The 24,978-nt window shown below is 40.5% G+C and overlaps 1 protein-coding gene across 1 annotated transcript in view; it reads left to right on the forward strand.

Moving 5' to 3' along the window:
- LOC105225460 (protein flightless-1) overlaps positions 1–11,382 on the forward strand; it is a 33,604-nt gene extending 22,222 nt beyond the window's left edge. The window contains exons 3-6 of the mRNA XM_011203926.4: positions 8,712–9,053; positions 9,112–10,192; positions 10,250–10,679; positions 11,065–11,382. Coding sequence (XP_011202228.1) covers positions 8,712–9,053; positions 9,112–10,192; positions 10,250–10,679; positions 11,065–11,199 — 1,988 coding nt within the window. The 3' untranslated portion in view covers positions 11,200–11,382. The remainder of the gene's footprint in view (positions 1–8,711; positions 9,054–9,111; positions 10,193–10,249; positions 10,680–11,064) is intronic.
- The last annotated feature ends 13,596 nt before the right edge of the window (positions 11,383–24,978 follow it).

A 24,978-nucleotide genomic window follows, 5' to 3' on the forward strand; every position in this document is an offset into this window, starting at 1 on the left:
AAAAAAATATTAGTAATTCAAATAATTATCAAATTCAGAAAATTGCGCATTAGCCGGCTTATACAAGGTGCGTTTCAAAGTAAACAGAACGAAAGAAAACAAAACAAATGGTTTTTTCGGCAAAATCAATTTATTTTATTCAACGTAGTCTCCTTCTGCTTCAATGTCGAACGAGTGTTTTAGCTCGTTGACCGGTATGGCCGCCAGTATGCCGGTGAAAACCTTTTGAATAGCCTCTAAGTCTGCATAACGCTTTCCTTTCATGGGCAAATGCATTTTTCCGAAAAGGACGAAGTCGCACGACGCCATATCAGGTGAATACGGAGTGATTAATGGTTAAAATGTGATTTTTGGTCAAATAATCGGTCACAAGCGTCGATTGATGAGACGGCGCATTATCGTGCAACAAATCATCTTCGCGATATTCGAGCCGAACACGTCGAATACGGCGCACCAAACGCTTCAAAACTCCAAAGTAGAATACCGTATTAACGTTTTGGCCGGATGAAAGAAATTCTTTGTGGCTAATATCCTTGGAATTATGAAAACAAATCAGCATTGCCTTCACTTTTGACTTCTCCATGCGCGATTTTTTGGGTTTCGGCTCGTCTGGTGTCTTCCATTCAGCACTCTGGCGTTTCGTTTTGGGATCATATTGAATCACGTTTCGTCACCAGTCACAATATTGTAAAGTTTTTGTTCTTTTTGACCTCTTTAATGATGTCCTTCGAATGTTGGATTTTGAGCAATTTTTGGTCGTCAGTCAATTTGCGCGGAACAAACCGTGCACACACCTTTCGTAAGCCCAAATATTTGCTAAAAATGCAATAAATCGATGTTTTGGAGATGTTCAATTCCATTTCCAATTTCAATGATGATTTCGGCTGATTTTTGATGAATTCACGCACAGTTTCGATGGAATTTCTAGTGATCACGGATTTTGATGGGCTTACATGTTGATCGTCATTTATGTCCTCACGACCACTTTGAAAACGTTGAAGCCACTTGTGCACTCTGCTACGGGATAGGCAATCATCGCCATAAACTTGTTTCATCAATTGAAACGTTTCGGTAAAAGTTTTACCAATTTTAAAACAAAATTTAATGTTGGCTCTTTGTTCGAATCTCATTTTCGCACCGATATCACAAACATACTTACACTTAAAACGCAATGACTTCACTTCTAATCTATGAAATGTCATGAAATTCTCACTGGACAATCGATAAAGATAGCAGATTCTAACGCCCCAGTCGACATATAGATGGCGCCACCAGGGCCGCTAGATTAAAAAAGTCCTGTTTACTTTGGAACACTCCTTGTATTACTAACTCTTCTTGAAAAATTGTCTTTTTAATTCTGTGAGGTCTAGGGCGAGTTTTCACTCTATTTTATTTTAAGCACAAATATGCACCATTATAAAAACCCCGCTTTCTCAATTTAATTAAGATAACTCTAATATTGGCCGCTATATGCGGAATAAAGTCATCGGGAAGTTCGAAAATTTGTGTATATGGGGCCGAAGAGAAATATTTGTTCGATTTAACATATTTGTAGCACACAGACATACTACTACCAGGAAGGTACTCTCTATGAATTTCAATTATATATCTCATACACTGGCCGATAGTTTAGGGGTCCAAATATTCGGTACCTAGGGTCTCAACAAGTTTTGTTGGATTTGGAAAATTTTTGGTCATATGGTGGCATACTTTAAAAAATTTATTTGTGTAAAGTTTTGTGCCGTTATACTAATTGCTTGCTAACATAGAAGTATCAGAAAAATCGCGTACCAAATTTAGTTGAAATCGATCGGGCGGGTCTCATATACATACATATGTGATTTCACTTAAAAGAAACCCGTACCACGCCCATTATCCAAGTGAGTAGTAGCCCTCATACCCCATGTCGAGAATTAAATTTTATGTCTCTAGCGTATTTAGATATTGATTTATCGCACTTTTAGTAATTTTTAACAATACCGTTATTTGACGGGTGAGCGGGTCCTCCGATTTCATTCATTTTCACACTATCGGTGGGAATTCTTTTAATACTTGCGCTAGGCTGTAGCTTTAGTGGTTTAGTGGTTCAACTTACGACTTGCACGGATGGACGGACAGACAGTCACTTGGATTACAACTCGTCTCGTTATCGTTATATATATACCTATAATATATATACATTTGGTAGATATTTGGACCAAATTGAATCTTCCATTTTTACGTTTATTCTGATTAGAAAGAACATTACAATAAAAGCTGTTTCAACACATTTTTCTAAAAAATTTTTTGTTAACATCAGATTGGAGAACAACACTGAAGGCTACAAACGTCGACAACTTACTATTTTAAACAAAAACTAATGGATTATTGAGGAATAAGGTACTACATTCTACGTATATTATGTGTTCGGTTAATTTTGGAGCAGTGATTTTTTACTATTTATACTAGAGGACCCGTCCACGCTTCACTGTGGCTGATACATAGATAATACTACTATCTATATGATTTCTATTAGTTGGATTATAACTATTAGTTAATGAGATATAGCATTTTTGTGAAGCAATTTGTGTTAGTTTACAAAAAAATGGATCATAAAACATTTCGTGTGTTAATAAAGCATTGCTTTTTTGGGGAAAATAATGTTCAATTTGGGCTCAGGAAAACCCACCGTTGAGTTGCAAAGTAGGTGCCTCGCAAGTTCATAATCCAACAAAAACAACGAATAATTGATTCTGAAAAGTGTTTAAGTACTCTCTAATCAGAATAAAGCCGAATTTTTGCGTCGGTGATAGAAATATAGCTCCATCATTTCCCACTGGAGTCCAATCGACAGTCATTCTAGTGCAGTCCCATGATGAACCGGTTCTCAGGCGTGGAAAAACGAAAAAGGCGGCTGGAAAGTCTTGGGATGCACGTGGTATAATACATACTCAACGACTGATTACTGAGCCAGTTATAATCTATTTCACTGCGTATTTGGTTGCAGTTCTTTACTTCTATTCCAAATACTTAGCAATTTTATTATTTTTGAGGAAGAATCTGTTTAAAATTGTACGCATATATTCAAATGATTCCTACAAACATGAATTTTGAACAAATGCTAATGATTTGAAATATAATTTTTGTAATTATGAGTTGTTGTTTTTTTACTGTGTGTAGACCTTTATCCGTGTAATTTCTTAGTTTTCGTCCATAAATTTTATTGCTTTTACAAAATAGTACTTTTTTAGTTTAAGGGGATACAAGTGTTTCGTTGAACAAAAATCGGCATATTTTCAATAATTTTTTCATTTAAAAAATTTAATATTTTTTTCAATCGTCTTATTATTCCAAGGATGCATATTTTAGAAAGATATTGTGAAATTATGAAAAGAAAATATTCGAAACTCGGTCATTACGACGTCATTTTCGGCAGTCTCTCGAAAAAGGATGCCTTCGTGTTGACATAATTTACATAATCAACATTTAATTAAGACCAACTGGGTATTGGGCGAAGAAGAAATAAAAAAGTGAAAATTATTTTTCGGCTAACGTTAAAAAAAAATCAAATTTTAGTGAACATTTCTCGACAATTTTGTTTTTCTTAAATAGTTGTAATTGAACTTCAGTAGTTTGCGAGAAATCCTGACCACCGACCCCCGGGAAGCATAATTAACACTGTAATTTGGCATAGGAGATTGCAGTAGCAAGGGGCATCTGTGGGTTAGAAGTGTTAAAAAAATTGGCGTGGGCCGCTCTCTAAGAGCCTTAATGTACAAATCTCCTAAATGCAATATCCAAATTGGCTCAGGACAAATTACTTGAGCACCCCAATCGATACTGTAAAATTGAACAAAATCTGAAGATAACATGACGGTTGTTAAAAACTACTAAAAGCGTCATAAATCAATAAATAAATATGTACTTCTGAGACATAAAATATTGTGGGTATATATCTAATGTTACCCTGACATTCCTATGGTGCGAAAACAAACGAAATAGGAAAACAGCCACGCCTACTTCTCTCGTAACTCAATTTTAAATTCCATTTGATCATTTTACTTTCCTAAGTGCAAATCAAGCACCAATGAATGTATCGGAATAAATCTTTGCCCGAATAGTGTGCTTGAAGTAGGCCACCTTATGACCAAAAAGTGTTCAAGGGTCCAGATAGTGAATATGTGAACCAAAGTTGCAATTGTGAACTTTTTGCCGTAAATATCGGTCAATCTGTGAGATATATTATAGAAATTTGAAGAGAATCCTTTCCTAATAATAAATGGCTGTACAAGTATGTTTAAAATTGCAAGAATAATTTCTTTAGCCGCCATAAACGTAAAGAAATATTTTCGAACCTCCTGTTGAATTTATACCTCAAATATTGGCAATGTTCTGACAACAGTGCCAAAATCTACACGTTTTATGTCGCGCTCCATTTTCTAACAAAGTTTTATACCTTTTGGGAACGTATTATGTGCGGTACAATATTTTCAGGGATTAGCCGCTCTCCAAGAAGTTTCTCTAGTTCCTCTCTTTTATCTTTATAACGTGGGTTAGAGCAGTAACTAATCGTCACTTCTATATAAGTGTAAATACTCTCTGAAGCAGTTGTACCCAGTCAGGAACTGCGTCATGTAATAGTCAGTTTCACCATGGTTTTTTCTACCCATGCTTGCACGTTTCCGATTAGCGTATGTGTTCATCTAACTTTTGTTGTTTGGTCCACTCATTAAGGCTAATTTTTCTTTCTTAGTTCTTTCATTGTTTAGTAAGTCGTCTGCCAGTGCTTCTTGTTTTAGCATAAGCTCTTTTAAGCTTCATAGCCATAATGTCGTAATTTCTTGTGACATAGTCCGAGATGAGACGTAACACACCGTCATATAAAAAATTTCACAGCAATGGCCCTATTACTGAGCCTTGTGGTCCACCGCCTCTCACAACATAGGTTTTTAGGTTATTCTTCTGTGTCAAATAGCAGTAAGCTATCCGAGAGGTAGCTAGTAGATATGATCCCCAGTTAAAGTGATATTTTCTTTCGTTCCACAGCTGCTATGATATGCGGCCAATAAGCCGAGTTGAAGGCATTTTTAATTTATTATCGCGCAGTATTCTTTGGAACCATACAACCACGTGGTTCTTTCAATTGTCTTGTTTGCAAACTCCGTTAGCTTTTTGGTGTCTTCTATTATTGACCTGTGTCAAACTATGTTGATTTTCGGCTAATCCCTGTGGTTTTTCACTAGGTACTAGGATAGAACTATCCTCACACAGATTATACTCGTACGTTCCAATATTTTCCCCATTGTGTCCAGTGTGCATAAAAGTCCATAAGAGCCTGACTGCCAGCCACTGCTGGTTTATTTGGCATTTGTATAAAAACTAGCCACTGTTTTCCCAAATTTAAGGGAAAACTCCCTCTCATAAATATTGCGTGTACAGTTCCGTAAACGGGGTTGGGTTTAATAGCAAGTTTTAGGGCTTTTTTCTTTCGTTTAAAGTGCTCATTTAGCATTGTGAAGTTTGTGGTTATCTTTTACATTTTCGCCTCGCTTTGTGGGATTCGCTACTGAGCTTCAATAGTCTCATTCCACCAGTACACGGGTTTTCTGTATATGCCTTCTTTTTTTCTACACATAGTCGCATCGCAGGCTTTGCTGATGTGTTTAACTACGTACTCAGCCTTTTGTTCTGTATCTGTCGCGTAGTTTCAAGGGTTTCAGCTTTCCAGCTCCTGGTTTGAACGTTTTTGACTGACTTACTGTGCGTATACTACAAGTCGCTCACTTGCCTTCTATACGACTGTAGTAGAGAATTACTAGCGAACGTAAAATCAATTACAGAACCACAGCCATTTTTTTTAACTAAAAAGAAAAAAATGCAATGCTTGCTGCGCATAGGCACCGAATACTCGTACGTATAAAGAATAAGCGTTTATTACGCATGACAATTCAAACGGTGCGTACAAATCTCTATTTACATACATACATATTGAGTAAGATTAAAACGAAAGGGAATGCGTTTAGTATGACCTGTCGTCACGGCTTTATTTTTAGCACTAACTTAAATCCGCAAGGAGTGGCAATTATATGCCTGCTTGTGCAGTAGGCACATGTACAAAAACTAATTAGGATAGATGGGGGATTATACCCCATACAATATCTCAATCTTGAACACATATCGCTCATTTGCTGCAAGACCGGCATAAGTCAAAAACATCGATTCGCCAGAAAACGCGTTTAAAGTTTTCAACTTACTACAAACTTACACGGTGACTCCAACCTTACACCTCCTCTCAAGCGGAGCATATAAGAGGTATTCATATGAATTTTTCACTCAACGTGAAGTATGATATAACGAACAATTCTGCAGCATTAACTCCAAAATCACGTTTTTTGAATTATGCCGGTCTTGCAGCAAATGAGCGATATGTTTACATACATGGAGAGTGGAATATAAAAGTATATCGTCACCTGAAATGCAAATTAACGTAACAACATTTTCAGAAATTTACAGTGGCATGAATGAAACACGGAATAAAATGGAACATGAGTGAAACAAAATATTAATATTGGTCAAAACTGGTTTATATATGACCGCAGAACCAGAAATTTTTGAACATATTTAATATGATGTATATAATTTGAAGTAGTGAAGCGTAATCAATAAGACACTCAATTTCGAATTTTTTGATGATACGTTATTTTGCATTTCAGGTGACGATATGTGATATACTATATAATGTGTGGTTTTAGTCTTCATATTTCCAACATTATTTGTTTCTTAGCGTAGAATTAAGTGCTGACGACACAAAGTTATTGGTCTGAAGTAGTTTAAGCCTGGAACAGTTTTTTAGTGGAAAGAATAAAAGGTGGGTGCTAGCGCTCTAGGACTTAGTCCGACTAGGGGCCTTCTTCAGAGGAAGTTTCATAAAATTTTTTTAACATAAAAACGAATCAAAAAAGAAAAATAGCAACTGGTAGAGGTTTTACTATCTGGTAATTTTTTAGCGAATTCGACGAAACTTATGTAATATTATTTAAACTAAACAGAATTTCTTCTACATCTTCTTTGCCTTGTTTTGTTCGCATTTTTCGTAATATTTTCGCCTCCATTTTCCAACATTTCGTCAGCAATTATATACTTTAAAATTTTCATATTTCTAAGCAACACGTTCTGCGCAAAAGTATCAGCTGAGCGTCAGCAGCAGAGTATCAAGTTGGTAGCACGATTGCAGTATTGCGGTCATTACTCAGCACCTCGAACTTACACATAACTGATAAACCTTACGCATCTGAAAGTATTTCCTTGCCTTGATCCCAGCAAAATGTAAAGAGTATGAAAGATTCGGTTACACCCGAACCCAGCGCTTCCTTACTTTTTCTATTTTTGTACTTTTAAAACTACAAAACAGACCATGTCGATTTTTGTCTGCCACTGAATATTGTGAAATTTGATCAAAACAGGAAGTTCATATAGTTAGTATGTTTCAAATTTATTCTCTAAAATCAGAAATACTTAATTAAATGGAAGTTTCTGTAGAATTTTTTTTTTCCACGGTTCTTAATTTTTATTAAAATACTGGAAAACCGTGGAGTGAAAAGTTCTGAATAACATTCTTACCTAATTGTAAATATTTACGCATATATTTCCTTCTAACGCATCTAACACCTAATTAAAGAGCAAAAAATTATTATTTTTAATATGTGTGTGTTTGTATTAGTTTTCGCGCTAATTTCTTCAATATATGGAGCTTCTATAGCTGTGACTTTCTGAGATGATGTCCAAAATTAGACTTCACAGTTGGTATTGATAGACAATGTGCTCCTGGAGCTTTTTGAATCAAAGTTTGCAATTTGTACAAATTTGCTGATAAATCTAGTTAATAGTTAATCTAAGTATCGCAAGTCACAATAAATTATCGGCAATATTGGCAATTTCTTTTCAGCAATATAATATAGAGAGTAGAGTTTTTCTGTCTTCTTTTACACAAAGTTTTCGCAAAGTTTGTGCGGTTCGCCTACGTGACACTTGAAGCGTGTTGCATAGTTTATTTTTTTTTTGGTCTCTCATTTAGCTTAAAAGATGTTACCATGAATATGGTAGAAGATTAAATATGGAATATCGAGCTCTCTTGCCATCTCTCTAACACTTACCGGAAGATTTTCAAGCACCATATCCTTCACTTTTTTAATATTTTCATTATTTGAAGGGGTCGAGGGTCGTCTAGAACGAGACATATCTTCAACGAAAATGTATATCCACTGAATTATTCCTTGTCATCTGATCATGACCTCTTTCAACTAGCAAAGACAGGAGTTTCGGATCATTTTACCTGTGTATAACCATATCCGTCATGAAGATAGCGACGAATTAATATGCATTTGGTGTTAGGAAATACATTTTGTGTTTTACGTTATTAGATTCGAATATAATTATTTCAGTCGTAATATATATAAAATGAATAAAAAAAGCACGAAATTGCTTGTTTCACAAAAGAATAAAAATATTTTAAAACTAATGTTACAGAGTTCTCAGTGGGTGTTTTTATTTTCATGCTCACTCATTCATTGGACTCATGTTTTTATATATTTTTATTAGTTATTTTTAAGTTCATATTTATTAAACAAATCTTTTATTGTAAGCATTGTAATTTGTGTAATTATTAAATTTACCTTCAAAACGAGCATATTTGATATTATATCATTGAGTTTTTGATTATATTTTCTTAATAGATGATGAATCTGAGGAATTTTTGGGACTATTTGATACTGAAGTTACATATATTGAGGGAGGCCGTACAGCAACAGGTTTTTACACAGTTGAAGATATGTTATACACCAAACGCTTATATCGTGTGCATGCGGCTGGTTCATCGATTCATTTAGAGCCCGTAGCATTAAATTTTGACTCCCTTGATTCTCGATTTGTCTTTATGTTGGACTGTGGTATCAAATTATATATTTGGCTTGGTTGCGCATCAAAAAATACATTAAATTCTAAAACGCGGCTAATGGCAGAAAAAATTAATAAAACCGAGAGAAAAAATAAATGTGACATCATCGTAGAAACGCAGGGCAAGTAAAAAAAAATGCTTTAAATTTATTTTTTATTTATTTGTCATGTAATTTGCAGGAGAAGAAAGCGACGACTTTTGGAAAAACCTTGGCATTGATTCACAAGACATATCAGAGAAAAAAATTCACCAGCATGTTCCGGATAGTTTTGAGCCGGTTATTCCTCGTCTATATCAGGTTCAACTCGGCATGGGCTATTTGGAGCTACCCCAAGTGGAATTGGCAAATCAAAAATTGGTTCATACCTTTTTGAATAGCAAAAATGTTTACATATTAGACAGTTATACAGATTTGTTTGTGTGGTTTGGAAAAAAATCTACTCGACTGGTGCGAGCAGCGGCAATAAAGTTATCACGAGAACTTTTTCATATGATAAATCGCCCTTCTTTCGCATTGATCACTCGCTTGCAGGAAGAAACAGAGACTCAAATATTTAAATCAAAATTTGTTGGTTGGGATGAAGTTATGGCAGTTGATTTCACAAGAACTGCTAAATCTGTTGCTAAAACTGGAGCAGATTTGACCAAATGGGCTCGTAAGCAAGAGACTCGTGCTGATTTAGCAGCTCTTTTTATGCCTCGCCAAAATGCAATGCCGCTTAATGAGGCTGAGCAACTGGAGGAAGATTGGAACTATGACCTTGAAGCAATGGAGGCCTTCGTATTGGAAGGAAAAAAATTTGTACGATTGCCAGAAGAAGAGTTAGGAAATTTCTATATGGGAGAGTGTTACGTATTTTTGTGCCGCTATTGTATACCCGTTGACGAAGAAGACCTCGAAGTGGACCCAATTAAACCATCTGATGATGAAATCCAATGCGTAGTTTATTTTTGGCAGGGGCGAAATGCCAGCAATATGGGTTGGTTGACATTTACGTTTACTCTACAAAAAAAATTCAAGGCAATGTTTGGAGAAGAATTAGAAGTAGTACGCATTCATCAACAACAAGAGAATTTGAAATTCATGGCTCATTTTAAACGCAAGTTTATAATTCATATCGGGAAGCGAAAGGATAAATCGAAAGATTCTAATATAAAACCTGTTGTTGAGTTCTTTCATTTACGATCAAATGGTGGAGCATTGTGTACTCGTCTCATTCAAATTCAGCCTGATGCAACAAATTTAAATTCAGCCTTTTGGTATATTTTTATTAGGACTAATTATAGTGAACAAACTAATGCTAAGATTTTTTGCAGTTATATTTTATACGTACCTTTTGACATCAAAGATGAAGCGCAATCGGGTATAGTTTATGTTTGGTTGGGTTCAAAGTCAACACCAGAGGAAGCAAAGCTTATCCAAGAAATCGCTGAGAAAATGTTTAATAATCCATGGGTTAGTTTACAGATTTTAAACGAAGGAGAAGAGCCAGAGAATTTCTTCTGGGTTGCTTTGGGTGGACGCAAAGCTTACGAAACAAATGCTGATTTTATGAATTATACCCGACTTTTCCGATGTTCCAATGAGAAAGGTTATTTCACAGTTGCAGAAAAATGTACTGACTTTTGTCAAGATGATTTGGCAGATGATGACATAATGATATTGGATAATGGTGAGCAAGTATTCTTATGGCTTGGATCCAAATGTAGTGAAGTGGAAATAAAATTGGCGTATAAATCAGCGCAGGTAAGATTTCAAACCCTATACAAAAATCATTCGAGATATAATTTGTAAGGATGGTTCCGTATAGGTCGAGATAATGCGAATTATGAAACACCATACGTGTCAGCCTATTTAGATTTTCTAATAGAAATACCTCATACCATAAATATTTTTATCATTCTTTCTGTGAACAGACGCACTTAATAAAAGATTTTGATGTGGCTTCTCAAAGTGATGTTACACACGGTTTAGTTACCGTGTCTTAAGTAAGGATTGTATTTATAGTGCATTTTTTTTTATTTAATAAGTTAGCTTCGTCCATTATATATAAGGTTTTCATTAAAATCGTTGTATATACAAATTTCTTTAAACATGCTAAAAAAATTGTAATGTAATAATTTTGTTTTAGGTTTACATACAACACTTACGCATAAAACAACCTGAAAGGTCACGGAAGCTTTTCCTCACTTTAAAAAATAAGGAGTCTAAACGTTTTACAAAATGTTTTCATGGATGGAGCAGTCATAAATCTGCTCCAGAGTAATTGATTCAGTACATTACCGGTACAAGTGACGAACCATTATTATTAAATCAATGTACGTTGTATTCATATGTCATATAAATCGAAACCAATGGAGAAATGAAAATAAGATGTAATATATTTTCCCATGTTTTAGTTTTGTAATTACTACTAATTATTATAAAATGATATGGAATTCATTGAAAAGATATGTCCTTTATTTTAATATGTAAACGAGTGAGACTAATCTGCATTCAGCATCTGTTCTAAATTAATTCCTCTTTTCTGAAATGTGCCCAGCCAGGTTTGTAAATTTTGCGAGCCAACCATCCCCACACGTTGATAATCGTCGTTTTGGTTGAAGTTTTGAAATTCCGGAGCTTCGAAAGGTTGATATGAAGTTGAATTGCTTTAACTATTTACAATTCAACTGAGTGGACCTGAAACCCGTTATAGAGGTATTAATCTTTTCCAATGAAAAGTAGGAAACTGCACTTTAACTACAACATTTGCCTTGGTGGGAAATCTCTTTAATGCTACCGCCTTTATTATTTTGACCGTACCCTGACTTATTACGCAAGGAATTGTATGTTACTTATTGACTTCTATAGGTTCAGTGCCAATACGAGTTCAAAATCTGAATATACAAAAAGTCTACATACAGTTCAAATCTCATACTTTGTACATTGTTATATCAACAGTAAGGTAATACTTCAATAGCTATAATGGCTCCGCGAAATGAAATATCAATTGATGTAAGAAATTTGGTGATAAAAGAAAGAAAAAAAAATCATATGGTGAAATTTCTAAAATTTTAAACTTGAGTCGAGCAACAGTACAGACAATTCTAAAAAACTTTAAAAATAATGGTTCCAACGAAAATAAACCGCGCAGTAGACGCCCAAAAAAACAATCTCGTAGATACGTCAGCCTGATTCTCAACGAAGTAGACCAAAATCCAAAAGTTAATGCTCCAAATTTAGCCGAACGCATAGCAAGTACGTCACAAATGAGTATCCAACCAAGAACAATAAACAATAAAAAAAACTCTAAACGATAACGGATTCCACAGTAAAACACCACGGAAGAAACCTTTTATTTCTGAAAAAACCGGAAAATTCGTTTAAAGTTCGCCAAAAAACACAAAGAAAAGGAAATGGATTTTTGGAAACAAGTTTCATTTACAAATGATTTTAAATTCACTCTTTTTGGTAGTGATGAAAGGGCTAAAATTTGAAGGAAAACTAACGCCACGCTTGAACCGAAGAACGTAGTATCAATTGTGAAGCTCGATGGCGGCAGCGTAATGGTTTGGGGAGCTGTTGCGGCCTCTGGAGTTAGAAAGTTGGACTTTATTGAAGATGAAATGGACGGTTATAAGTATAAGTCTCTGTTGGTACATAATTTGAAGCCTTTGGCGGATAATTTAGGGCTCGGTTCCGGTTGGATATTACAACATGATAACGATCCGATACATGCGGCGCAAATTGTTAAGGACTGGTTGTTTTATTATACTCCAAGGCAATTAAATACACCACCTCAAAGTCCAAATATGGATATTATTGAACATGTCTGGGAGATTTTGAAACGTAGAATTAGAAAGAACCAAATTTCTGGCTCTGCTATACTCTAAGAGCGCATATTATAGATACCAATGGGGACCCAACTAAATACTAAAACGTCTTAATAACTAGCATTTTGTACAGTTTTTCGCACTGAACTAAGATATTTTTGTACTGTATGTAGACTTTTGTCAACACAATATTTGAGTTTTTATTCCATAAATATGTAGTTTTATATTAATTAATGGATTTTTTAAGTTTGTTGTTATTAGAAAGAAGATTAGCACCCCTATCATGCATTTCGATTACGTTCCCGCTCTACGCTCCGCCGGAGTCGAAATTAGGTATCATGCGTTGCGATTGGATTGAAAGAAGAAGAAGAAGAGCTATAACTCTTTCGAAATCAGCTGTTTGCTTTGAAATATGTGAAACTGGAACATAACAAAGCAAAAATACACAAATTACGGCTGTTCAAAGAAAATAAATAAAAGTAAAATTTTTATATTGTTATTATTTTTATTAAACGTAACTATGGAATCTTTATCCGCGGCGATATTACTGGTTGAGCAGGAGAGCAGCGCACCTCAGAATGCTGGGGTGAGAATTGAAAGGAGAAGATTACGAGATATGTGCGATCCCTTCCAGATGAATGACGGGCTGTAAATAATTGCACGTGAAAGTAGACATTTTCCTTACAATTTGTTTACTTATTTAGATTCAAAAAAACTTTCGTCTGAATAAGGATGCATTCAAGTATGTCCTAGATACGTTTGCGGAAAAAACGACGGCAAGAAAATTTGATGCTACCTCTTTCTAAAACTGGAAATATCGTGTGTTTTACAACTTTTAAATACAAGTTTTACTTACATTTTTTGAAAATTAAAAACAAATCACGCAAATAATAAAATTTTCGCAGCAAAATAAAAACACAAAAAGTCCTCCGCCAACAAAATTGCAACTTAGCAAAACGGAGCTACGATCGAAATGCATGATAGGCAGGATTGTAAATTTCGAAGTTGAACTGAACGGGAACGGAACGCATGATACCAAAGTCGCCAAACGGAGAAAATTTCAATCCAAGTCGAAATGCGTGATAGGGGTGTAGAATAAAACTGTATCAACACATTTTTCTAAAAAGTTTTTGTACTCTCACATCGAAGAAAACAGGGGGTGTATGTAGACTTTTGTCCGCCACTGTATTTACTAATCTTACGACAAAATAAGAACCTAGAATCTAAACGTTCTTAACAGTGACTGTTTAAGCAGCTGCAATTATATTATGCTGATGAAGGTATGCTAACCTTTCAGGGAATACCTGTGTCTTATTTTATTCATTTTGTGTTATGAAAGGTTAATATCGAGGCAATAATGAGAACATAATTCATGATGTAAAGCGTATAATGTGAGTATGTTAAAAACATTCTCATTGAAGTACCAAAAAAACAAAAACCAACTGATTAAAAATATTTATTTTGAAATACATATGATTTATTATATTAATCTTTATTAAAAACACTAATAATAAAACTAAAAATTTTAACTTGTGTAACTTTTGTGCACTCACCTTTGGGGTTTTGAATCACAAAATAGAGTCGCGGAAAGAAATGAAACCTAATTTATCCGTGAGGGTGAGTATTGGTAGACACCAAACAGCCCTTTATTTTCAATCAAAACCAAACGATTTACACTGGTTATGCTTATTGAAAATAATGAAGACTAATATTAAATAAATTGTATTGGCGGATTAGAAGCGGGACGCGCAGAAATAATGTCGAACCGATCGCTGATGAGGTCGCAAACGAACTGAAAGAGTCGATCTGTTTATCGGTCCTTCCTGGTTCCCGTTGGTGCTGAATCGGATGGTGTTGGTGTAGATGTGCGCTGATGCGTGTAGATGTCGGTGTGTAGTGCTCTCACGAGTAGTGTAGAATGTGGGTTGTAAGCGTACTGTGGTGAAAGTTGCGTGTTAGTGATGTAAGCTTGAGTCGATGTGGTGTGATGTGGTGAAGGTTGCGTGTTAGTGATGTACATAAGTTTGAATCGATGTGGTGTTGTAATGTGGTGTGTGTTGAGGTCGGGGGAGGATGCTCATTTGTACATCCTGGCCCCCCTAGGCGAGTGTCTAGCCTAGTAGCCTCTGAAGTCGTTGTAACGTGGCTACCACGTTGCTGAGGCCGGTAGAACGGGGCGATTGCGGCCTTGGCTGGCTCCTCCGGTTCGGTGTAGGACCGACCTCCGTAGGGTAGGCCGGCCTGCGTGGTTGCGATCGCTTGGGTCTTCTGATGGCATTACGGCTGCGAGGAGCATCATGATGCCCACCATCGAGTACGCCGGTGCGGTGTAGCAGATTATGGTGGTGACGCATGCATACTTGGCACTGGTAGCCCGTTGTGCACTCTTGCGTAAGATGGGTGGGCGCCAGACAATTCAGGCAATGTCCATGTACCTGAGCGACCAGCCCTTGAAGATGCCACAGCATGGCAACCGATGACGACGGCGACATAGAGCGCATTCGAGTTGTGGTGGTTCCGGAGCCGTTGATCGCGTGTCGTTATGTGGAGCCGTTGAAACTGCTCGGGGAGCTGCGGTGGCTCGCGGCGCTGCGACTGGTGTAGTCTTCGAGCGCGGAACAGTAACTGCCGAACGTATTGTGGGCGTGGGCGAAGTTGGCATCTCGGCATCCATTGTTATCTGTTAAAAGATTTTATTTTAATTAACATATACATCTATACATACATTCATATGGGCATTGGTGCCGCGAAATGTGGCACGAGTGAGTCGTCATGTGGATCGACTTCCTTTTCTCGGTTTTTGTTGCTAGTTATTGACATTGGAGCATTTTATCATTATTTATTTTTCGTTTCTTTGTTTTTTAATTACGGTTACGATATTTTCGGCTTTATCGGCGGTTGGCAAAAAGCATAGCTTGACGAGCGGCCTGGTTAGTGTTCCCGTTTGGGTGCGGAGATCGACTACGCGAATATAACCGTCGGAGCCGTAGTAGAGCTTCTCTATGCGGCCAAGCCGCCATTCGGTGGGGGGAAGACAATCGTCATTGATTAAGACACAATCTCCAAGCTTAGGCGCATTTTCTATGATTTTCCATCGGTACCTTCTGTGGAGGTCCTTTAAATAATCATCTTTCCATCGGCGACTGAAGTCATGATGGAAAATTTTAATTCTTTCCCAACGGTTTAATAAGGAAAGCGACTCCACGCCGGGCTCAGGTGTGGCCAAAATGGGCGCTCCTTTAAGAAAATGCCCTCGCGTGAAGGCAGTAAAGTCTGAGGGATCTTGCGAGAGTGCAGCGAGAGGCCGTGAGTTAAGAACGGCTTCAATTCTAGTTAACAAGGTCGTGAATTCCTCATAATTGAATTTATAGTTGCCAGCTAGCTTCTTGAAATGAGATTTGAAGCTTTTTACAGCTGACTTCCATAAGCCGCCCATGTGAGGGGCGCTTGGGGGGATAAACTGCCAATCGATACCTTGGGGAGCGTATTTTTGGACAATCAGGGGTGTTGTGAAATCTGATAGTTATCGGAATCAGAATTGAAACCGATCAAAAAAAGCAGTAGGTGTCATGAATTCAGACATTATTGGTTTGATATTCGAAACAGAATTTGTACCGGTTTTGGATGTCACGGAAACCAATTTTATCGGTTCTGCTGTCAGAAACAAAGCAAGAAGATAGTCGCACACAGATTTGAAATGTAAGTTAGGAAATCGAGTTATTTTATTGTTACGAATTGATTTATCTTTATTTCTATAGGAAAAAACATAAGAATAAAACACGGAATGTCTTAGTTATTGAGTTTTGGAAAAAATGCGGATATTTAAGGGGGGAGCCTGCTTTAGAATCTTAAAAAATCGATTTTTTTTGAAGATTTTTTCGTGAGGGAAAGAAATAATTGATTAAAGAAAATTTCTAGGGTTTATAGTTATACATATATTTAAACACCACTCGGCAATTTTTTGAATACGAATTCTTTGATATTCTGCCTTAGGGAAGCAATTGCCCGATGCGTCTCGCGTGTGCATTTGTCGGGCGGCGGGCAGTACGCAAGTCGCCATTTCTCTCGGAAACAAAAAATTCAAAGAGATTATATTTGTTAATAACTTATGTTCAAGTTGAATTAGAAATAAAAAAATTCTAAAATTTTTTAAAATTAAAAACAAAAATTGGTTTTTGACCAAAAAATGTTACTTTATGTTATGTTGTTTAAACATACATACATATGTCCAAACTTAACTTTTCTTAGTTTTTTTTTTTTTAGTTTAAATAGAAGATAATAAACTTTGCCCCAATTCCATACGTTTAGTTTTTTCCAATCCTGCCCGCCAATTAAGAAAAATCGTAAAAATGAAAAACCGAGTCAAAGTTTTCGCTTTCTGTCCAAACCGTCATATACATACATACATGCATGTATCTGCCAGATGCTCGCTCACTATTTTCCTTCTAGCGTCGACAATATTTCGAATTCCCATTTATAACTTTAGGGACATATTCTTAGATAATTTTTAAAGAGATTTAAGAAACAAAAATTAAATTTTTTGAAATTTGTAAAGCAGGCTCCCCCCTTAAAGAAGATTTACAAAACGTAATAAACGCAACTTAACTCTTCATTCATTCGATAAATATTAACCCTTAAAATCTTTCTTTAATTTGGAACTCATTAATAATTTTAATAAGACTGCTTCTAAATGTATTCATTTGCATGTTTTGTCACATTAGTAAACAGCTGGTTCGAATATTGGTTTTGCGTATGTGCGAAAAGACGAAAATCCAATCAGATTCTGTGACACCATTGATAATCAGAATTGGTTTGCAATTCTGACAGCTAAGCAATTCTGTCTTGGGTTCCACAACACCCCTGAATGTCCGGTAAGACTTGTTTTGTGAAGTCCACAAACTGTTTTTCCGTAGCTCTTTGAGCTCCGATAAAAGTTTTACCATTATCGCTCATAATTTTTGATGGAAAGCCTCGTCATCTGACGAAACGAATAAAAGCCGCAAGAAAAGCCTCTGTCGTCAGATTCGTACATAGCTCAAGGTGTACTGCTTTTGTCGTGAAACAGACAAAAACAGCCACATAGCCTTTCATGAGGGTAAGAGACTTTAGCATGGATGCCTTTATCATAAAAGGCCCAGCAAAATCTACACCGGTAATGGTGAAAAGCAGAGCAAAATTGCAGCGTTCAGGTGGAAGTGCTGCCATAATCTGCGATCGCATTTTCTGCTTATTCATAGTGCAGATTTTGCACATGAAAATGCACTTCTTTATTTGGGGCTTCAGTCGGGGTATGTACAGCTCTTGGCGGACCATAGTTGCATGAGGCGATGTTCGGCGTGGAGCATTAGTATGTGGATATATCTAAAATTAAAGTGGCAAACGGACACCTCTCTGGTAGGCCTCGCTTGAATTAGCAAGCCGACCATTTGCACGAAGTAAACCCTTCCTGTCTAGAAATAGGTTTAGAACTAAGAGTGAGCTCTTTTTATCATTAGTTATTATCTATTAGTAGCGCGTTTGGATTGATGCGATAAGAGCGACCTTTGCTGTTTGTAAGTCTTGGTGCGTCAATTTATCGCAATGGAGATAAGTTGCTCCTTTAACTTTAAGTTTAAGCCGCTCTAAAAACTTGAGCATATAGGCAACTACACGGAGGGCTCGGGGGAACGATGAAAATCATTCAAGGATGTCAGTGTCATCCAGTGTTGCATGATAAGTGTCGATTTTACGACTTTCTGGGGCAAGTATGTTGCGCATGGACGACTGTGGCCAAGAATCGGGAGATTCTGTTAACCATCGGGGGCCATTCCACCAGAGGGTGGAGGTGGCGAGATGCAGAGGTTTGCATTCTCTTGTACCTAGATCAGCAGGATTGTCAGCACTGGCTACGTGACGCCAAGTAGCTGATCCCACTAGGTCAAGTATTTCAGATGTTCGGTTAGAAATATAAGTTTTCCACGCATGTGGTGGTTTTTCTAACCAGGCTAGAACTATCTCGGAATCGGACCATAAATATAATCAGTATTTCGCAATATTGTAACGTGGCTTTTACCACCTTACAATAACTTACGTCAACTTACCTCACTACGATGTTGAACGCCGCTAGAGCCTTCCACCGTGTACCCGCACCATACGCACACAACTTACCTCACTATGATATTGAACGCTGCTAGAGCCTTACATCATGTACCCGCACCATACGCACACAACTTACCTCACCACGATGTTGAAAGCTGCTAGAGCTTTACACCATACGTCCTAACGCACTCCAGCACTCTGGCGAGGACGGTCGCCATCGACAGCATCAGGCAGGGGTAAGTTAAAAACAATAGAAGTAGGCAGTATGGGGTAGAAAATCGCTCAGAAAAGGGGGGAAGCGCAGGCCTCGCGCAGAAAAGGCATCACCGCCGGGTGATGCCAGTGCTCGCGATAGCCCTGCCCGGTAGTTGGGGGAATGCGCAGGCCTCGCGCAGAAAAGGCATCACCGCCGGGTGATGCCAGTGCTCGCGATGTCCCTGCCCGGTAGTTGGGGGAATTCGCGTGCCTTGCGCAGCAAAGGCATCACCACTGGATGATGCCAATACTCGCGATGGCACTGCCGTAGCCGCGTCGAGAACACGTGGCGTCAGTACCGCTGCCTACGGCACCGTTATTAAAACTAACGCGACTAACAGGCGACATGTAATGTAAAGACAGTGCAAGAGAGTCGATAGTAGGACGAAGACGGTTGGCTATTAACGAAATCTCTCCTACACAGAGGAGTCCGTTCATTTTCGTCAATTCCGTTCGTTTTCATCACCGTGCCAGCTTCAACAAGCGTCAACGCCTGGCTCATCAATTCCGTTCGTTTTCATCACCGTACCAGCTTCAACGAGCGTCAACGCCTGGCTCATCAATCCCATTCGTTTTCATCACCGTGTCAGCTTCAACAAGCGGCACGCCTGGCTCGCCAATCTCGCTCGTTTTCATCGCCACTGTATACATCACGCTGGTCTGGCTGTCCACTGAAAGGGGACATCTATTGAATTAAATATTTTATTTGCTAAGGGTTCGTGGGTCCCAAGGCTGACCCTGGAGCGGCTGAGCATACCTCAGCTATGGAAGAAACCCCATTACAAATTGCACCCGAGCAGGGACCTGACTTTGTGAGTGATAGTGAAAAACATGAAACGGTCACCAACGCTCATGAATCAGGTTCGCCGCGCCTCCCACACAATCATAAGCATCGCAGTACTCCAGCGATGAAGGCTCTAACGCTTGAGATGGACACAACCAGTTGGATTTACTGGCTGAAGAAGGACCGACCGGAAATTCTGCAGGACAAAGCGCTGCAATGGTTTCGTGTAAAACGCAACACCATCAACACGTGGGACGACTTTCGTTACGAGGCTGAGCGATTCTTTTTACCGAAACGTCACCTCGCACATCTGGAGGAAACCATCCATCAGCGCAAGCAATTTCCCAGAGAGAAGGCAAAGGATTATGTGCTGGCTAACCAAACGCTTATCCGCCAGCACCCGAAACTTCGCGATGAAGATCACACCGAACGCATATATGACGGCTTAAGGGTGGAATATCGCTTATATGTCCGTCGGAGCGATTTCAACAGCGTGGACGAACTACTCGAATTAACGGAAGAATTCGAGTTGCTGAAAGGCGAGGAGACCAGGCAAGCGAGAAACACCAATCACTGTTTGACGGCGGTAAGTAATAAGTATTGCCGCGAGAAAGTTTGTTGGCGATGCAAGCAGCCGGGACACCGAAGACACCAATGTCGCTCTCGCTGCGGACTCGACGGAACCATGTCGCGGGACTGCAATTGTCCTACACATGTGGCAGTGCGAGCCACTCCGCGCCATGGCAGCACCTACCACCATCCGAGAACTACGCCGCTTCCTGGGAGCAGCCTCGTGGTACCGACGTTTCGTAGCAGACTTCGCCACAATATCAGCACCACTGAACCGTTTATTGAAAAAGAACCAGCGTTGGTCATGGGGTGCCGAACAAGAAGAAGCATTCCAGGCGCTAAAGGAAAGACTAACTAGTGCACCCATCCTGGGCTGCCCTGACTTCGAGAGGCCTTTCTGTCTGCAGACTGATGCCAGCGGAGAAGGACTAGGCGTGGTACTATTTCAACGCCATTCGGACCAAGAACGGGTTGTAGCATACGCCAGTCGCAGCTTGACAGAGTTGGAGAAGCCATACTCCGCCACCGAACAGGAGTGCCTAGCCGTATTGTGGGGTATAAGGAAAATGCGACCATACCTGGAGGGCTATCATTTTACCGTAATCACCGACCATCATTCACTTAAATGGCTTCACACCCTGCAGAACCCATCCGGAAGACTCGCAAGGTCGGCCCTAGAGCTACAACAGTTTGACTTCGACATCGAGCATCGCAAAGGTACCCTCAACGTAGTCGCCGACGCGCTATCCAGATGCCCACTGAAAGACCAAGAAAGCAATGCGGAACTTTTGCATGCCGTCCATGATCAACCGGATAGATGGTATGAAAGACGTACGCGCCAGGTACACGATCAACCAAAGAAACATCCCGATTACCAACTTATCGATGGCCGGCTCTTTCGGCACATCGCCCCACGCAATACGCTATCCAGGTCACCACGCTGGAAACTATGCGTACCGGAGCACCGTCGACTCGAAGTCCTGAGAGTAAATCACGACGCCAGCACCGGCGGTCACCTGGGTGTACACAAAACACTCAAACGCACACAAGAAGGGTACTATTGGCCTGGGATGCACTCAAGTATGTTCGTCGATGCCAACAATGTGCCGAATATAAGATAGACCAGCGCCGACCTGCCGGGATGATGGCCACCATGCAATGTAACGGCAGACTATGTAGGCCCACTACCACGCTCAACAAATGGCAACACGTGCTTGCTAGTGCTCAAGGATAAGTTCTCCAAGTGGGTGGAACTCGTGCCAGTCCGGAATGCAACCACCGCCAGTGTTATAAAGGCGCTACGAGAACGCGTGATATACCGGTTTGGTTGCCCTGACGTATTCCTTACCGACAACGGGAAGAAATTCACCGGCAAGCCGCTTACACAGTTCCTGGAGAGCCACGGAATTCAACATCGTTTCACCGCCATTTACGCTCCACACGAGAACCCAACCGAGCGCACCAACAGAGTCGTGAAAACTATGATCGCCCAACGAGCAAAGGCCGATCATCGGACCTGGGACCACCAATTAGCCGAAATAGCTTTCGCGATAAATACATCACAACACGACTCGACAAAAACATCAGCAGCTGAGATAAATTTCGGGTACACACCAGCTACACCGAAACAAATCCGCAAAAAAGGGAACGTGCCCGACGAAGAAGCCACCACCGTGCCGACACACACCGAGCTTTGGCAAGAAGTTTCTCGCAACTTGTCTACCGCAGCAAAACGCCAGAAGAGATACTACGATTTGCGCAGACGACCATGGAAGCCACTTATCGGCGAGAAAATACTCAAAAGAGATCATCCGCTCTCTTCGGCAGTAAACAACTTTGCACAGAAGCTTGCTCCGAAGTATTCTGGCCCATATATCGTCAGAAAATTCAAGTCGACCAATACAGTTGAACTTGTGAATCCGAACGCACCAGGTGGGCGTACCATTCATGTGCATCTGCAAGATCTAAAGCAGCTGCCAACTGAATACTAAACTTGAGTAGCCGCTAGCGCGATCTCTACCGAGCCTACGGACTCTAACTCCGAGCCACCTAGCACCAATGTAACGCAACCATAGACGTTGCCAACACCAATCAAAGCGTCCGTTTGCTCATCTCTTTCCAGATAACCAAAATGAAACCGACAACCAGCAGAAGGCCGCATGCATCGAGCCGCCAACCACAGACGCCGGACGACCCGCAAAGGCCGCCACCTTTCCGGCCACCCCCAGAAGCACGACCGTGGGTGCACCCGAATACAACCGCGTTACATGCGATAAGTACCGATAACACCGGGTCAGCACGGCAAAGAGTACCGCGAGGAAGGAAGCCAGTACCGCGGAGCCACTCGCAGTGAAGGTGCAAGAGGCGCCCGCTACAACAACGCCGGCATGCTCGAACGACGATGGGGCGTCTGCCCCAGCAATTGACAAGACCAACGTCGAGACGACGCCGCCTCACCCAAAAGCGACGCCAAACCCGACGACGACCTAGCCTCCAACTGCCGAGATCTGTGCACAACCGGCCACGCCTGACACATCACACCCACAAGTGACACCGGTGGGCGAAATCCCAGGGTTCCTGGAAGGGCTGGTGATGACCAGACAGCATTTTATCAAGCGCTCCAAGCGAACGCTGTTCTTCCGGGGCCGACGTCTAGCCCTCCAGAAGCTAGAAGGCGACCGGGTTCTGGTGCGATACGGCGAGGACAGATGCGTGCTTCACTTATACGAGTAACACCTCAGAGCAGCCGTTATAATTAAGTCATTAGCTTTAAGTATGTATTTGCATTACCTTTAACTGTACAATCCATCCCGTAGGCCAGAAATTAAAACTAGTTTTTTTTTACCAGTTACCATAGTTATTCATGCATTTATGCGATTACATTAAATGGGTGTCACTAGTTGTAAGCTATAAGACCTAAAACGCCTTGTACTTTAGGTTAAGAAATACTATTAAATAAAGGTTTCCACACCCGCTCCCCGTTCACGGCACACGCCAACTAGGACAGCCAGCCAGCCTCCAGCCGAACCATCGTGGGAGATCTCCTTCCACCCGCCTCCAGCGAAGTATCATTGTCCGAAGTGAGGGGGGGACTGTAACGTGGCTTTTACCACCTTACAATAATTTACGCCGATGTTGAACGCCACTAGAGCCGTCCACCTTGTACCCGCACCATACGCACACAACTTACCTCACTATGATATTGAACGCTGCTAGAGCCTTACATCATGTACCCGCACCATACGCACACAACTTACCTCACTACGATGTTGAAAGCTGCTGGAGCTTTCCACCATACGTCCTAACGCACCATACGCATACTTACCTCGCTACGGTGACGAAAGCTGCGCTGTGCTGCTATATAAGCAAAGGCATCATGCCAGTGCTCGCGATGACTGCCCTATACAGTAGAAGGGGAGAAGCGCAGGCCTCGCGCAGAAAAAGCATCACCGCCGGGTGATGCCAGTGCTCGCGATGGCACTGCCCGGTAGTTGAGGGATCGCAGGCCTCGCGCAGAAAAGGCACCACCACCGGGTGATGCCAGTACTCGCGATGGCCCTGCCCGGTAGTTGGGGGAATGCGCAGGCCTCGCGCAGAAAAGGCACCACCGCCGGGTGATGCCAGTACTCGCGATGGCCCTGCCCGGTAGTTGGGGGAATGCGCAGGCCTCGCGCAGAAAAGGCATCACCGCCGGGTGATGCCAGTGCTCGCGATGGCCCTGCCCGGTAGTTGGGGGTATGCGCAGGCCTCGCGCAGAAAAGGCATCACCGCTGGGTGATACCAATGCTCGCGATGGCACTGCCGTAGCCGCGTCGACAACACGTGGCGTCAGTACCGCTGCCTACGGCACCGTTATTAAAACTAACGCGACTAACAGGCGACATGTAATGTAAAGACAGTGCAAGAGAGTCGATAGTGGGAGGCCAACGAAGACGGTTGGCTATTAACGAAATCTCTCCTACACAGAGGAGTCCGTTCATTTTCATCAATCCCGTTCGTTTTCATCACCGTGCCAGCTTCAACGAGCGTCAACGACTGGCTCATCAATCCCGTTCGTTTTCATCACCGTGTCAGCTTCAACAAGCGGCACGCCTGGCTTGCCAATCTCGCTCGTTTTCATCGCCACTGTATACATCACGCTGGTCTGGCTGTCCACTGAAAGGGGGGTGTGGACACTTCATCTATTGAATTAAATCATTTATTTGCTAAGGGTTGGTGGGTCCCAAGGCTGACCCTGGAGCGGCTGAGCATACCTCAGCTATGGAAGAAACCCCATTACAATATTTAAGTGGGTCTGCACCATTGAAGCTAGCTTTGCTAGTAGCTGAGCGCCACAGAGTTCAAGTCGTGGGAGACTTAGCGTTTTTAGAGGCGCAACTTTTGCTTTTGCCGTTAATAGGTGGCTTCTAGTTGCGACATCGCTTTGTGTACGCACATAGTGGCACAATATGCCACTGTCGCAGAAACCGTGTAGTTCCACTTTGTATTCGGGGTAGTTTACCCACCGTGGAATTTGTATCTGCGTAATGTCGTTCATATTATT

This window comes from Bactrocera dorsalis, chromosome 3, assembly GCF_023373825.1.
Source record: "Bactrocera dorsalis isolate Fly_Bdor chromosome 3, ASM2337382v1, whole genome shotgun sequence".
Taxonomy (NCBI): domain Eukaryota; kingdom Metazoa; phylum Arthropoda; class Insecta; order Diptera; family Tephritidae; genus Bactrocera; species Bactrocera dorsalis.